This window comes from Spodoptera frugiperda, chromosome 7 (genome assembly GCF_023101765.2).
Source record: "Spodoptera frugiperda isolate SF20-4 chromosome 7, AGI-APGP_CSIRO_Sfru_2.0, whole genome shotgun sequence".
Taxonomy (NCBI): Eukaryota; Metazoa; Arthropoda; class Insecta; order Lepidoptera; family Noctuidae; genus Spodoptera; species Spodoptera frugiperda.
In genome coordinates this window covers 5,381,444-5,394,523 of record NC_064218.1, presented here as the reverse complement: position 1 = coordinate 5,394,523, position 13,080 = coordinate 5,381,444, and the positions used below count along the sequence as shown (strand labels likewise).

General features: G+C 35.4%; 2 protein-coding genes across 3 annotated transcripts; both read right to left on the bottom strand.

The window, feature by feature from the left end:
• Nucleotides 1–4,118: 4,118 nt before the first annotated feature.
• On the bottom strand, nucleotides 4,119–6,531 carry LOC118266378 (uncharacterized). 2 transcript variants are annotated; one of them, XM_035579818.2, is made up of 2 exons: nucleotides 6,446–6,531; nucleotides 4,119–4,614 (listed from the first exon to the last, which is right to left on the bottom strand). In XM_035579818.2, the coding sequence occupies exons 1-2, from the start codon at nucleotides 6,482–6,484 to the stop codon at nucleotides 4,222–4,224; spliced, it is 432 nt and encodes a 143-aa protein (XP_035435711.2). In that variant the 5' UTR covers nucleotides 6,485–6,531; the 3' UTR covers nucleotides 4,119–4,221. The 2 variants fall into 2 exon arrangements, with proteins under 2 accessions (XP_035435711.2, XP_035435710.2); XM_035579817.2 differs by lacking the exon at nucleotides 4,119–4,614 and adding an exon at nucleotides 5,614–6,211.
• A 3,787-nt stretch (nucleotides 6,532–10,318) lies between these two features.
• On the bottom strand, nucleotides 10,319–12,999 carry LOC118266523 (uncharacterized). Its single transcript, XM_035579998.2, has 3 exons — nucleotides 12,737–12,999; nucleotides 11,590–12,499; nucleotides 10,319–11,137 (listed from the first exon to the last, which is right to left on the bottom strand). The coding sequence occupies exons 1-2, from the start codon at nucleotides 12,756–12,758 to the stop codon at nucleotides 11,637–11,639; spliced, it is 885 nt and encodes a 294-aa protein (XP_035435891.1). The 5' UTR covers nucleotides 12,759–12,999; the 3' UTR covers nucleotides 10,319–11,137; nucleotides 11,590–11,636.
• Nucleotides 13,000–13,080: the final 81 nt, after the last annotated feature.

Here is a 13,080-nt window from a genome sequence, read left to right as displayed (position 1 = left end):
GTGCGGTGGCTTGGCGACTGGCTGCCGCGCAACGGGTAGCGGGTTCGATTCCCGCACGGAGCAACTCTTTGTGTGATCCACAAATTGTTGTTTCGGGTCTGGGTGTCATGTGTATGTGAACTTGTATGTTTGTAAACGCACCCACGACACAGGAGAAAATCCTAAGGTGGGGCAACGTTTAAAAAAAAAGAAAACTAACTGAACATAACAACTATCTATTTGTACCTACCTATATAATAAATACAACACAAGAATCAGCCTATGTCAATACATTACATAGACACCAGGAACTTTGCATTACCCAAAGAAATAATATTTGAGCAATTACATAATTAACTTGTTCTATTACCGCCCACACTAACAATCGCATGTCTCGCCTAAATATTCTAATAAACTGTGTCTACAGATAAAACGGTGTTACGAAACGGACGAATGGACGGACGAACGAATCCATGTAAATTAGATATAAGAAAGTTCAACAATCAAAAACTTTCTCATAGGCCAATAAAGATAAACTAGTTTATCTTGGAATACCTCAATGTCACATATTTTTGAGAATATTACTAGAAAAGATTAACCTATTTCATTGCATAACAGTAAAACTAGTTTTTTACTGAAGTGATAGGTAGACTGTAATTACGTTATTTTCGTGTAAGAAATTACTGCCTAGTTATTTGGCAGTGACTGAAAGTGTACCTAAATTATGTTTTAGAAATCTTGTGTTTATCTTACCTTACATAACAGTGTCTTGATTATTATTCCTCCTTGGGCCTCCTGTAACATAACTCACACAACGAAACACAACGCAAGCGTTGTTTCACGTTGGTTTTCTGTGAGGCCGTGGTATCACTCCGGTCGAGCCGGCCCATTCGTGCAGAAGCATGGCTCTCCCACGCTTATTTATCTACATGTATGACCAGACTACATTATATCTAAAGATGTTTAGAATTGTTATAACTTCTTGGAACGAAGGCAAAAATGTATATATGTTACGTATGTACTTATATGTTGTTTTCCTCTTAGTGCCTAATCATATTTCATACGAATCCGTTACAAAACGTAGGTACACAGTTGTCAATAAGCATTATGTAATATTTTAACTGTGGGTTCATATTCATTTTACGTCGAAACGACTTTCCCTATTTGTCATTCAAATATTTTCCATTGTTTAAGTAGGTAATAAATTGTTTATACTTGTGACTTTTATACCTTAATACGTTAATACCACTTAACTTTCAACAGTTACGTTGTAAAAGTATGGGAATTAGTTTCTTGACGATACTTTTGATTAAATTTGATTAAGTCAAGGTGTAAAATTTGAATTTATTTAAAGTTTTATAGTTTTTCTGCCACGTTCACGTAGTCGAAACTTGTATCTGCATTATTTATACTTTTCTCCGAATGTAATAAACATTATCAAAACCCACAATAGACCACTCTAAAACGCCTATTTTAAAATAGACCAAATACTGCCGTACTCAGCGTCATTTGATGGTTACTTAAACCAATCCTCAGCATTTGTTTTCGGAACAAAATCATTACTAAGGAATAGTTTAAGTAGTCATTAAATGTCTTTAAGTGCGGCAGATATTATTTTAGCTAACGTATCTCTGTAGATACCTCAATACTAATATACCTATATCTTTCCTTCTTTCCAGAAAGATGCGGTTCAAAATATTCATAGCAGCTTTAACAATAACGTTACTCTTCACATTCTGCGATGCACACCATCATTGGTTCCGAAGAAAATCCAGCATGGAGAGTGAACAAAGAAGTATGGCGTCAGCAGTCATGGACTATTTAGACATGGTCTATCCAAAGGATGACTACGAATCTAGAATGTTGAAGTGGGTCTTTTCCATACTCACAGACAATGAAAGTTTTCTCGGTGGACTGATGGAACTTATGATGTAATTTGAGTGTAATTTAAGCTTACTATCCGTGGACATCATAATGCGACATACAAAGTGACGATAGGCGGATTTGTATGACGAATGATTGATGCGGTGTTGTGTTGCCGCTGTGTGGACACAATCTTGTTTATATGCAAAATGCCAGTACCCTTAGTATGAGTTTGCTTTATGTTTAAAGTAATCGAAACGAGAGCGCGTTCGGCGCTCTGATTGGTCGGCTCGAATTAATCAACCAATCAGAGCTCTCGTTTCGATCTCGTTAAACGTAAAATAAACTCGTACTAAGGGTGCAGCAATCACCTTACAATCATGAATTGACGAAAGTGTGCGTATGAAGTGCAGTTTACATAGACAACACACAAACCTACTGTCTCATTCATCTTATTGTTTAATACTGCACGGTTGGTGCGGTGGCTGGGCAACTGGCTGCCGCGCAACGGGTAGCGGGTTCGATTCCCGCACGGTGCAACTCTTTGTGTGATCCACAAATTGTTGTTTCGGGTCTAGGTGTCATGTGTATGTGAACTTGTTTGTTTGTAAACGCACCCACGACACAGGAGAAAATCCTAATGTGGGGCAACGTTTTCTTAAAAGAAAAAAAAAATAAGTCTTTATGTCATAATATATGTAAGCAAATGTAGGGATAAAACTTATTACCTCTTTTCTGATTGTGATAACTATTTATTCTACTGTTCAAGAAGAACGCTGTTTCAATTAATGTCAGCTTACTACGAACAATTACCGTTAAAGCTAATTTATTGTTTATTTATTTATCTGTTCATAAAAACATGTAGGCCAATGATATTCAAACTACTTGTATAAAATAAATAAAATATCTCACGGGAAAGTTTGCAGTTCTTATTGGAATGAATGATGTCGTGAACAGCTAGTGTTTTTAATAAGTCCTCAATAATGCTAGTACCTACAAACAATATCATGATTGATCCTCAATAATGCTAATACTTATCTACAAACATCATGAATCATGATTCATGATGATTGATTTAAAGTTATCAACAACGTCACGCTTTTTATCCCTAAAGGTTAGGCAGAGGTACACGTACTTAAAGTTATGTGTTTAAAATTAACATAATGGGTAATATTCAATTGTAGTATGACTGTACTATTTTATAACTCTTACCTCTAGTAGCAATGGAAAAACAAATTATGTAAAACAAATCTACAGATTTAATTATTGTACTTTCTCATCTATGTATGTAATCGTTTTTAAGCACACATATGTATAATTTGGCCATTAATATTTATTAGTATTGTCTAACTGTAAAGGGAGAAGTAGGTAACTATGAAATGTACATAATGATGACTGTCGTATAAATGTAAATACGCTTCTCGGAGCTGCGGACGATCTAGTGGGTTACCGTGGCTCCGGCTCGAAGAAGTAGGGCGCGGACTGGTTTTTAGTCAGGAAGAGTGTGACACTCCCTCTCACCTCGCCCAAGGCGAGATAAGTGATTGGATAATTTTTTCTCCCCATAATAAAAGGTCACAACTGATAACTACTTAGGGTATTTTTCAGTTTTAATATTACTGTACATTTAAATGTGTACAGTGTAAAATAGAGCCGTTTATATATTTTTTACCCAATAGTAAATGTATTCGTATCACAAATCACAGTACATAAACTTTTGAAAACTACAAGTTACTGGACAAGTAAGACCTTAGTCTTTAGGCCACATTAGCGACATCTATCTGGTGACCACAACAACGATAGTCATCATTGTTAAGTCATAATTTATTTTTTTAACTTTCCGTCACTAGATGTAATTTTTATGCCAGTATTTTAATTCTAAATAGTTTTTATGTACTTAATTAAGGAATAAGTAATGTAATTTATTAAAATTATTTGCTATCATTGTAATAATTGTTTTATTTCTAACCGCACTTTCATTTTACCCTCAGGTACATTTGGGAACAAAGAAACAGCGCAATATTAGACACAATATGAATATAAGCAAAGAGTTAGAACCCGTTATAGTTAAAATTAACTATAAAATCGACTAACAAAAGAAACATGTAGTTACACAAAGACACAAACTATGTTTGAACGCCTATCGATTATGTTTGAGCAAATCTAAGATTCGTGATTTCAGATAATTTAACAGGCGTTAAGAGTCTTGCTGTGAGAAAAACAACAGGAGCTTTTGTGTTCCATAATTTATAACAGGCAAAATAAAAGAATACACATAAAGGTATAGGTAATAATTATAATCATTGTTATTTAAAAGTAATCTTGAAAGAAGTAGCTAAGTAGCTCATAGAGAATTTCCGCACGAATGCTAAAATAAAACTATTTTGTTATATTTTTATTTTCGTTCGTTTCATCTAAAACTGGTGGTATCGGATTTGTTAATGGTTGTCTCTCGTATCCGCACTCAACTCTTCCTTTTCTTATCCTGCATCCACCAGGTAGCGTCACCGTCGTGTCGTCGATAACCGCCTCATATTTACCCACATTCTTATTGTATCCACATAGAACTCTATCGCCAACAGTTTTGCAAATTGTGCTGTCAAAATCGTACAAGCGATCGTGATCGTTTCTTCGTGCAAGTTGCAATTGTTGCCGTGCTCTCATATCGGCCAACCTCCGAGATTCAATCTCATTGTGGCGGCGAATCGCAACTTTAACATTTTGGAAAATGTCTTTGCAGTTTCCACTTATCATACTCGTGATTGCAATTATCTGGAAGTATAAAAATAAATTACTTATATCCAATAGATGTTATAATTATTATGTAACTATACCTAACTTATTTTATTAAATGCACGGGTTATATAAGATTATATAGACTTAACTTATTAAAAGTAATGCAGAATATACTTAATGTTGTTACATATCCATTTTGAGTAGGTAAGCATTTGATAAAACTCACATTCTCAAATAATATTGCTTTTCTCTAATATTTAAATATTGTATACATATCTATCCGTTATACATCTACACTCATGGCAGTCTAAGACGAGACTATATAATCCTTTTCTCTATAAAAAAGTTTACCTAAATTTGCAGTCATTTAGGTAAATTTTTACTTACCTGCAACTTACTGCGATCAGTTAAATTGAAAAGTTTGAGGCGTGAGGCGCATTCCGGCTCATTACGTAATGTTAGTTATTAGATTATCGACTTATTGAGTTTATGCCGAAATGTGTTGCATCGATAGTTCTTTCTGTATAGGTACGACCTCGTGTACTAGTCTTTTTACCCGACTGCGCCAGAAGGAGGGTTATGTTTTTCGAGAGTATGTATGTATGTATGTATAATTGTTTGGCACGCTCTGCAGCCTAAACGCCTTGATGGATTTTGGCTTGAGAGGTGTCGTTGGATTCGTATTTACTGTGTACATACGAATCCAACGACACCTCTATGTACTACAAAATATAAGAAATAATAAAACTAAAAGAAAATAAAATAAAAAAGGTAATTTAAAAAACTAGGGTTTTTTTATTTTCATATTATAAAGAAACGCAGTCGGGTTTTTTAGTTTTTTAAATTATTAGCATGTAATTCTATAGTCAGCTCTAAAATTTTAGCAGTAGCTACTAAACTAAACACTAAAAAGTGAGAAATAAAAACGCGTTTCATAAACAATGAATGCGAAGTATATTCATTTATTAATGTAATACGATCTTCGATCAACAATATTGTTGATCAAAAATATATCAAAAATAAACAAACAAAAAATAAATTAAATTCAAGAAATTCTCTTACAAATAATACGCTCGTCAATTTCTACACAACTGGTGACTGGGGCCGGATACCCTGGAGTAGTGACAGGTTTAGATCCACCACGATCTTCGTTTGGTGAACGGCCATAGTGTTCATGATCCCACGCGGGAGGCCTTCTAATACCGTTATAGGGACTTGACTCATACCCACACTCTAATCGTCCCCCACGTATCCTACAGTTCTCAGTCACTTTGAACACTTCATCTTTACTCTTTGGCTGTCCAATGTTTTTATTATATCCACATAGAACCCTGTCGTCTAAGACCCTGCAAAAATTTCGGTCGAAGTCATATGGACAGCACTGCTTCCTCCCATTTTTCCTTGGACTCCCATTATTGCTTGGGTCGTTTGGGTCGCCAGGTAACGCTAGGTTTAGGTCTTGTCCTGGTACCGTTTCGCCTCCACCCTGACGCCTGAATGCAATACCGCCTGAATGCGCATCCCAATCCATCGCCAGCAGTTTATTGTGTGGTCTATTTCTCAAGTTCGGTTGCTGTTTAATGCAATTACCGCAGTACGGCGCGCCATCAATAGATGTCGCGGCGGCAAAAATCTGTAATTGCGCGAATATCCACAAATTCGTAAATAAAATTTATTTCCCGTATTATTATAGGATTTTTTTTGTTCAGTGGCCAAAGTAACTAGATCGTGTTTAACTTTCTTTTTAATTATAATAACGAAATATTGTCCGAAAATGTCTGATTTGGTACATAAATACATAATTATCAATTTTGGTAACGGAAAATGAGTGAAATCAATTAAAAATAAAGAAAACGTTGAAACTAACCATGATTAAAATGAGCGGGCTGCCACAAAGTCTACACATGTTAAGATAAGAAATTTTAAATGCATGTGTGCATTCCAATTACTGATGCGGTTCTTATAAAAGTACTGTTACCAGGAAAATGTTATTTGATTTTTAAGAAGACATTTATAATGGGAAAATAAGTTTGTTTGTTTCTTACCTCTTTACCCTTTACTCAAGCTCCTTACATCTTCTTGAAATTGTTGGAAGTACGGAGTAAGTAACAGTAGACGAATGACATTTCAAAGAAAGAAGAAGTATCATAAATTTCATAATCCATAAAAAAATGTTATAGGACGTGGAGCAATTTTGATCCATCTCCTTCCACACAGGCAAAACCATGCCTTATTCCTTAATTCCGCTCTGGAGAGATTCTCTCTTTATCTATTGCAGACTTTAAGGTGTGTCCAAACACGGTGCGGCAAAGTGCGCGGCAGCTACGCGCGGCATTCGCGGGACACAAATGACAATGCCAGATCCTGCCCCACGTAATTTCATCAATGTACAAGAAAAGTAAATTAATCAAAATTATGCAACGAAAATAAGTCCCTTGGTTACTTAATCATAATTCTGATAAAGTTACGGATAAAAATTAGGAAATAAAAAGAATTTAAAAAACCCAAGGCCTATTTCCTGTATTTATCGCGACCATCTGCGTTTCTTAGTACGCTTGCACAAGGAACAAAACGAGTCATTCAATAAAAAAAAAGATTTATTAATGTAATGTGTACGGATTTTAATATGAATTTGGTTTTAATACATACTATTAGTTAATTTAATTTTTTTATAATATATATTATAATGAATGCATATTCTAATTATTATTTCGTGTTTGAACGTTAGTGATTAGATGTAACGAAACGTCATTGGCATGCGTGCGTCAGTTATGTCCAAAAAGTCATTATTTGACATTCGCTCTGTCTGTTCTGTTTACATTGTTGTTTCGTTATGACTATGAATTAAAAGTAGGATTACTAAAGGTGATATTGGTGATGACATTCCTGCCTTTCATAGCTAAACACCCTATGATAGCATTGTAATAATATAAAGCACTTAATCTAATTATTTCTACCATTACAACTACAATTAACCTAACCTGTAATATTTTGTTCTTAGATTTATATAGAAACCGCAAGGTCTAAAGGCTTTTAATCATGTTTTTAGTTATCACTAATTGAGCAGCAATAGAATGCTACATTTGGCATGCCTGTACACTATATTTTTTGGTGGGGCTAAGCTCTATAGAGATTCTGGCATTGTCATTTGCCGCGCGACTAGTTTAAACCTTCTGCGCGGCAGTGCCGAGCGGCATGTCCGAGACACGCCGCGCTCTTTATTTCGTATTCACACTGTAACACACACCGCGTGTAATGTCGCTTTTTTTTAGGGGTGAAAATCATCCAATGATTTCTCCCGCCTTGGGTGACTCGAGAGGGAGTGTCAGACTCTTACTGACTAAAAACTACCCCGTTCCTTATCTTGCTTTGAGCCGAAGCCCCGGTAACCTCATACGTTGTCCGCAGCTCCGGATCAGGCATCAGCCCTACTGGGCCCCATCTGTGGTGGTCTGGCTCTTTGAGGCGCGCGCGGAACGCTACGCGCCGTACGCACGGGTCTGGTTCTGGTCGGGCGGCGAGCTACCCTTGCTCGCCGTCCGCAGACCCGCAGCGTGTAATGTCGCTATGCTTATTATTCGAAAATTACGTAGAAGAAGGAATAAAAGAAAGCAGTGTTGGATGCGACCACTCTTTCAACAAAGACAAAGAAACTAGAAGGGATCTATTACGAAATCAACTACCACACGCAAATCATAAATCGTCGCAGTTTGCTTCTTGTGGCCCGCACCGGCGACTAAACGTTGACACAAAAAGCCGCCACACGCCACTGTGCGCGATACGCGCGTAAAGCTGTTGGAGTCAACGATAACGCACGCACGTAGTCTGTGGTTCATATGGATATAGAAATATTTATATCAGAGATACAATCCCGACCGCAAGTGTTGACCATCGGCCACAAGCAAACCGCGCGCGGCAGCCGCGCTTGAATGCCGCGCTATGTTTGGACACACCTTTATACCTTACGACTTCAGAAGAGCCATCAGTGTACCTACCAATTGGGTAGTGTAGTGTTTGTGTCAGTATAGTAACTATAAAGATAGTTACATATATGCACATACACTGTCTCGTGCACACGGATGGTGGGGCGCGCACGGTAGTATACCATAGACTATACAATATGGATACTACACGTTGAGACACGGTGGAGAGCGGACGCGCGCCTGCACATATCGTGTGTTGTCGAGCCAGTGGCAGTTTGTAGTGATCATTGTGATACGGAGTATATTACAGGTAGTTTCCTAGGTCAAAAATAAATTATTTTGATATTTCAACATAATAAAATATCCCAAAATAATCGTATTTTCATTCACTCATTTGACGATATACTTATTTATTTAAGTTTTCTTTGTTTTTTTTTGCATAATAAGTATGCCATTTGACGCAAAAAAATATGACGTCAGAAGTTGCGGTATCCTATAAAATTCATAGAAAAGTAACGTTTTTGACATTTCGATAAAAGTATTGAATTTGACTAGTAGGATAATACCCTATTAAATTCTTATTTATACCTTGTACGCTGTAACATGGTGCGGCTGACAGATGCCTGTATGACGTTGACATCTCTCTTTAGGGATGGACATTAGAAAAATCTTTTTTTATCGCTATCGATACGCACAACATACATTTAATTCTCTTTATTTTTTTATTAAATGTGTGTGTTATTTAGTTGTGCAGTGTAACTACGTGTATATACTTGTCAAAATAAATATTTTATGACCGAGCCCTGAGGTGTTTCAGAGTTTCAGTTTTACAGAACCGTGAAGAATATAAGTATATTAGTTTGTATATGTTACTAAAGCAACCACGATCTTTCAGATTATATCTACTACATATTTGTGCTCAGATAAAGTCACTGTGGTTCGGGCAGAAAGAGCCGCGTCTACAGTAGATTTACCCACATAATTAAAGGTTTTTTAAGAGTGATAATTTGAACGACACACTATTTTCGTTTTTTATTCTAAAAAAAACATCGACTGCCTATCCATCGTAGCAGTACATCCCATCACTAAACACGACTATGGCTTTACGTTATACGCATAACACTTTACTTTATTTTTCACTAGCTACTTCCGCGCGGTTTCACCCGCTCTGCTCGGCTCCTATTGGTCATAGCGTGATGTTTTATAGCTTATAGCCTTCCTCGATAAATGCACTATCCAACACAAAAAGAATTATTCAATTCGGGCCAGTAGTTCCGGAGATTAGCGCGTTCAAACAAACAAACAATCAAACAAACTCTTCAGCTTTATAATATTAGTATAGATTTCATTAGATTTTATTTAAAGACTAGAACATTCCGGTTGGATTTAATTTAATTAACTACACTTCCGAATGATTTAACATAATACGAATGTGATACAGTTAAAATACTAAGGCATAATTTTTAAATCGCAGCAACTTTCAAGAGTGATACGAAACGTTACTGAATCTGTCAGCCGCACCATGTTACAGCGCACAAGGTATAATTGGTAGGAGTCGGTTATAAGAATTTAATTGGTACACTGATGGCTCTTCTAACCAAGTATGTGTTCTAATCTTGTACCCATTGGTTACAAGTAATTTGTCTTTCGGCATGCATAAATAATATCAAGGCCTATATTTAGCAATGGAAGTCTTTTAGTTGATGACGATCATGACAATGTCACTCACAAACTTCGTTTCTTATTTTTATCAGTAGACACATCAAATTCTTTACGAACCAAACATTAATTTACACTCGTATGGAATAAGAAATATTAATGCAACCATAACTTTATTTAAAAAGCCAAAATATTATGGCAAACAATTGACTCCAAAGTTCATTATATTTGATGGCAGTCTTCATACTGTCTTCTATCCTTGCTTTCCATGAGTTTTCTCTTTGTCTTCATCTCGTCTCATTAAACGAAGCCTGATGACATTTTCTTTACTCATTTGTGTTACTTCAGTTTGATTAAACATTGTAAATTATGTTCCCATTACCTTTTACGTTTTCATTTCCAAATTAGCTATATTTAGTTGTCCAAGATGATTCACGTTTTTTTCAATTTAATAATTAATCAGTACGCATTCCGCATTCATTCACGTTTGCTAGCATATTTGAATACACTACGTTGGAATTCTAAGTTTGTTTATGATCTGATACCTTGCCCATGTTCATATGAGTTTGTTTTTTAACTTGAATAGTTTACTGCAAGCATTATGTCTCTCGTGAATTTTCGTTTGAGTTTGTTGATTTTTCGTTACGATACTATACGTGTCATTTCCTCTAGAGTTTATTTTAGTACTGTGAGGTTCTTCACGACTTCTTCTTTGCATTGATTTACTTGTTTCGCCATTTATTTTACGTGATTTTGTAAACTGATGACGTATAGATTTATTCACAAAAAGAACTTCTACTGGTAATTCTTTGGTATTACACTTTTGTCTTGGTAATGTAGAAGGGTATCGCTTGGTACGAGATGGCATTGAAATATTTTCATCTTTTGGTTTGGGAATCGCACGATATTTTTTGGTCAATGTGAAGTACCAGGGTGTGGTAGTATCGTGGAAGGAGAAATTCATGGTGACCTGTGAACTGTGAACAAGAATGTTAAATACAACAATAGTTTAAAAATATATTCCTAGTAAATACATAAAATCAATCATGATTCCTCATAAAAAGAGGGAAATATTGTGGTTTTATGATTTAGGGCTGATTTTTCAATCAACAGAAAGATAAACCTTATCTGTATTGGTATTTGACAGTTATTGGTATGAGAAAATTGACAAATATTCAAAATCAGTCGTTCGATAAAATATATCTGGCGTTGGAAAAATTAGCCCTAACCACTAGACTAGAATAAAATGTATGTAAAATGCATGTAGTTCTAAAGCTTGCCTAGTGAACATAGCTTAGTCAAAATACAGTTATGTGTGGATACAGGCCTACATCATTTATTTTCTACAGACTACTCTAACATGCTCTAAAATTTAGTTTGTGTATGAAATATGCACGACTTTATAATTACTGTTATTGAAAAAAATTACCTGTGTAACTTATGTGATTATTAAATTGCATTCGTTTATCTATTTTCCTATTTGTCAGACCCTTTTCCCCTCAAATGAAAGTATCTCTTTTTAGACGTGTCTAGCGAAAGTCTACTTTGACCAAAAATGTTAGACAATCTTTTCTTTTTAACCTGACTGTCTTCGTATTCTTTTATTAAGGTATTAAGCTGTTCTTTCGTCAGTTTCTTTGGATCAAGTAAAGCTGCGGTTAAATCCAACTGAGATCCTTTTCCCTTGTACAATTCTTTGACTATATTATCAAATTTAATCCCCTCCGCTTCAGGCATAGCAAATCTCTTTTTCAAGTCATCAGCATTCTTTTGTATTTCTTCTAAATCTTTTTTTCTTATTTCTTCATCATAATCTTTTATCATTTGATCCAATGTAGCTTTGTCGAGTGCCTTCGGAGTTGATGTAGTTGGTTTGGGTTTGTGAGATGTACCTTGTGATGAGAATCTCCCACGTTTATAATCTGCTACCATCATTTCAAGTATGTTAGCTTTTGGACCAGTCACCGCGAAACGCTTCTTCATATTATTTACTTCCATGCCCTCAAGAAGTTCAATATCTTTGATAGTAAGTTTAGGTTTGTGACTTTTATGAAATAATGAAGTTAGAGAATTTCGCATATGCAGTAATTTATCATTTCCTGCTTGGTTGTTTTGTGGCTTCGAGGGTGTAGCTTGTGGCCTCGGCGTGGGTGTAATTTCTTTGGGTTTCTTCTTAAAAATTCCTTTCATCCATCCATTAAATACCGTTAAGCTGTTCCTTTTCGCTTGTGATTGTTGTGACTGTTGATCTGGCTCTTGTTGTTGTGTTTGATGATGATGATGATGATGTTCTTCTTCTTCTGTTTTAATTACCCCCTGGCTGCTTGAAGAAGTAGAATCTAACCAAAGAAGAATAGGGGCCTATATAATTGCACTTCAATTTCACACTGTTATAAATATGCGTTACAATCATAGGAAATTCAGAAAAACTACGGTGGCTAATTACAGAAACACTACTATTGTCATAATCTTAAAAGAATTGACTTTCATAATAATTATAGTTAGAGCGAATGTATTAATAGACATTTAGGAATGTAGAAAGATACATGAAATGTTGTCGGAAACGCAATATTTACCTTTTCTGCGATGCTTGCGCATTTCATTTTATTTACATTTAAAATCTTCTTAAAATATCATATTTCTTGAAATCATCACGATGGTATCCTCTTTACGATTGCTTTCAATTTAAACGCTCAACAAGATTATGATAACATAATCATGTTGAACCTGTTAGAACGTGTAAAGGTTTTCCAAAATCATTAAAGTAATCGTATTAATATTAAAAACATTTTTCCTTCAGCTTTCACATTTTTATTTTGGAAACATAAACAACTGTCAAATCCAACAGATTATACAAGATTTCAAGATGTCCATTAGGAAAACATAAAGAGGAGTTATATCGTCGTAGAAGAGACAAGAA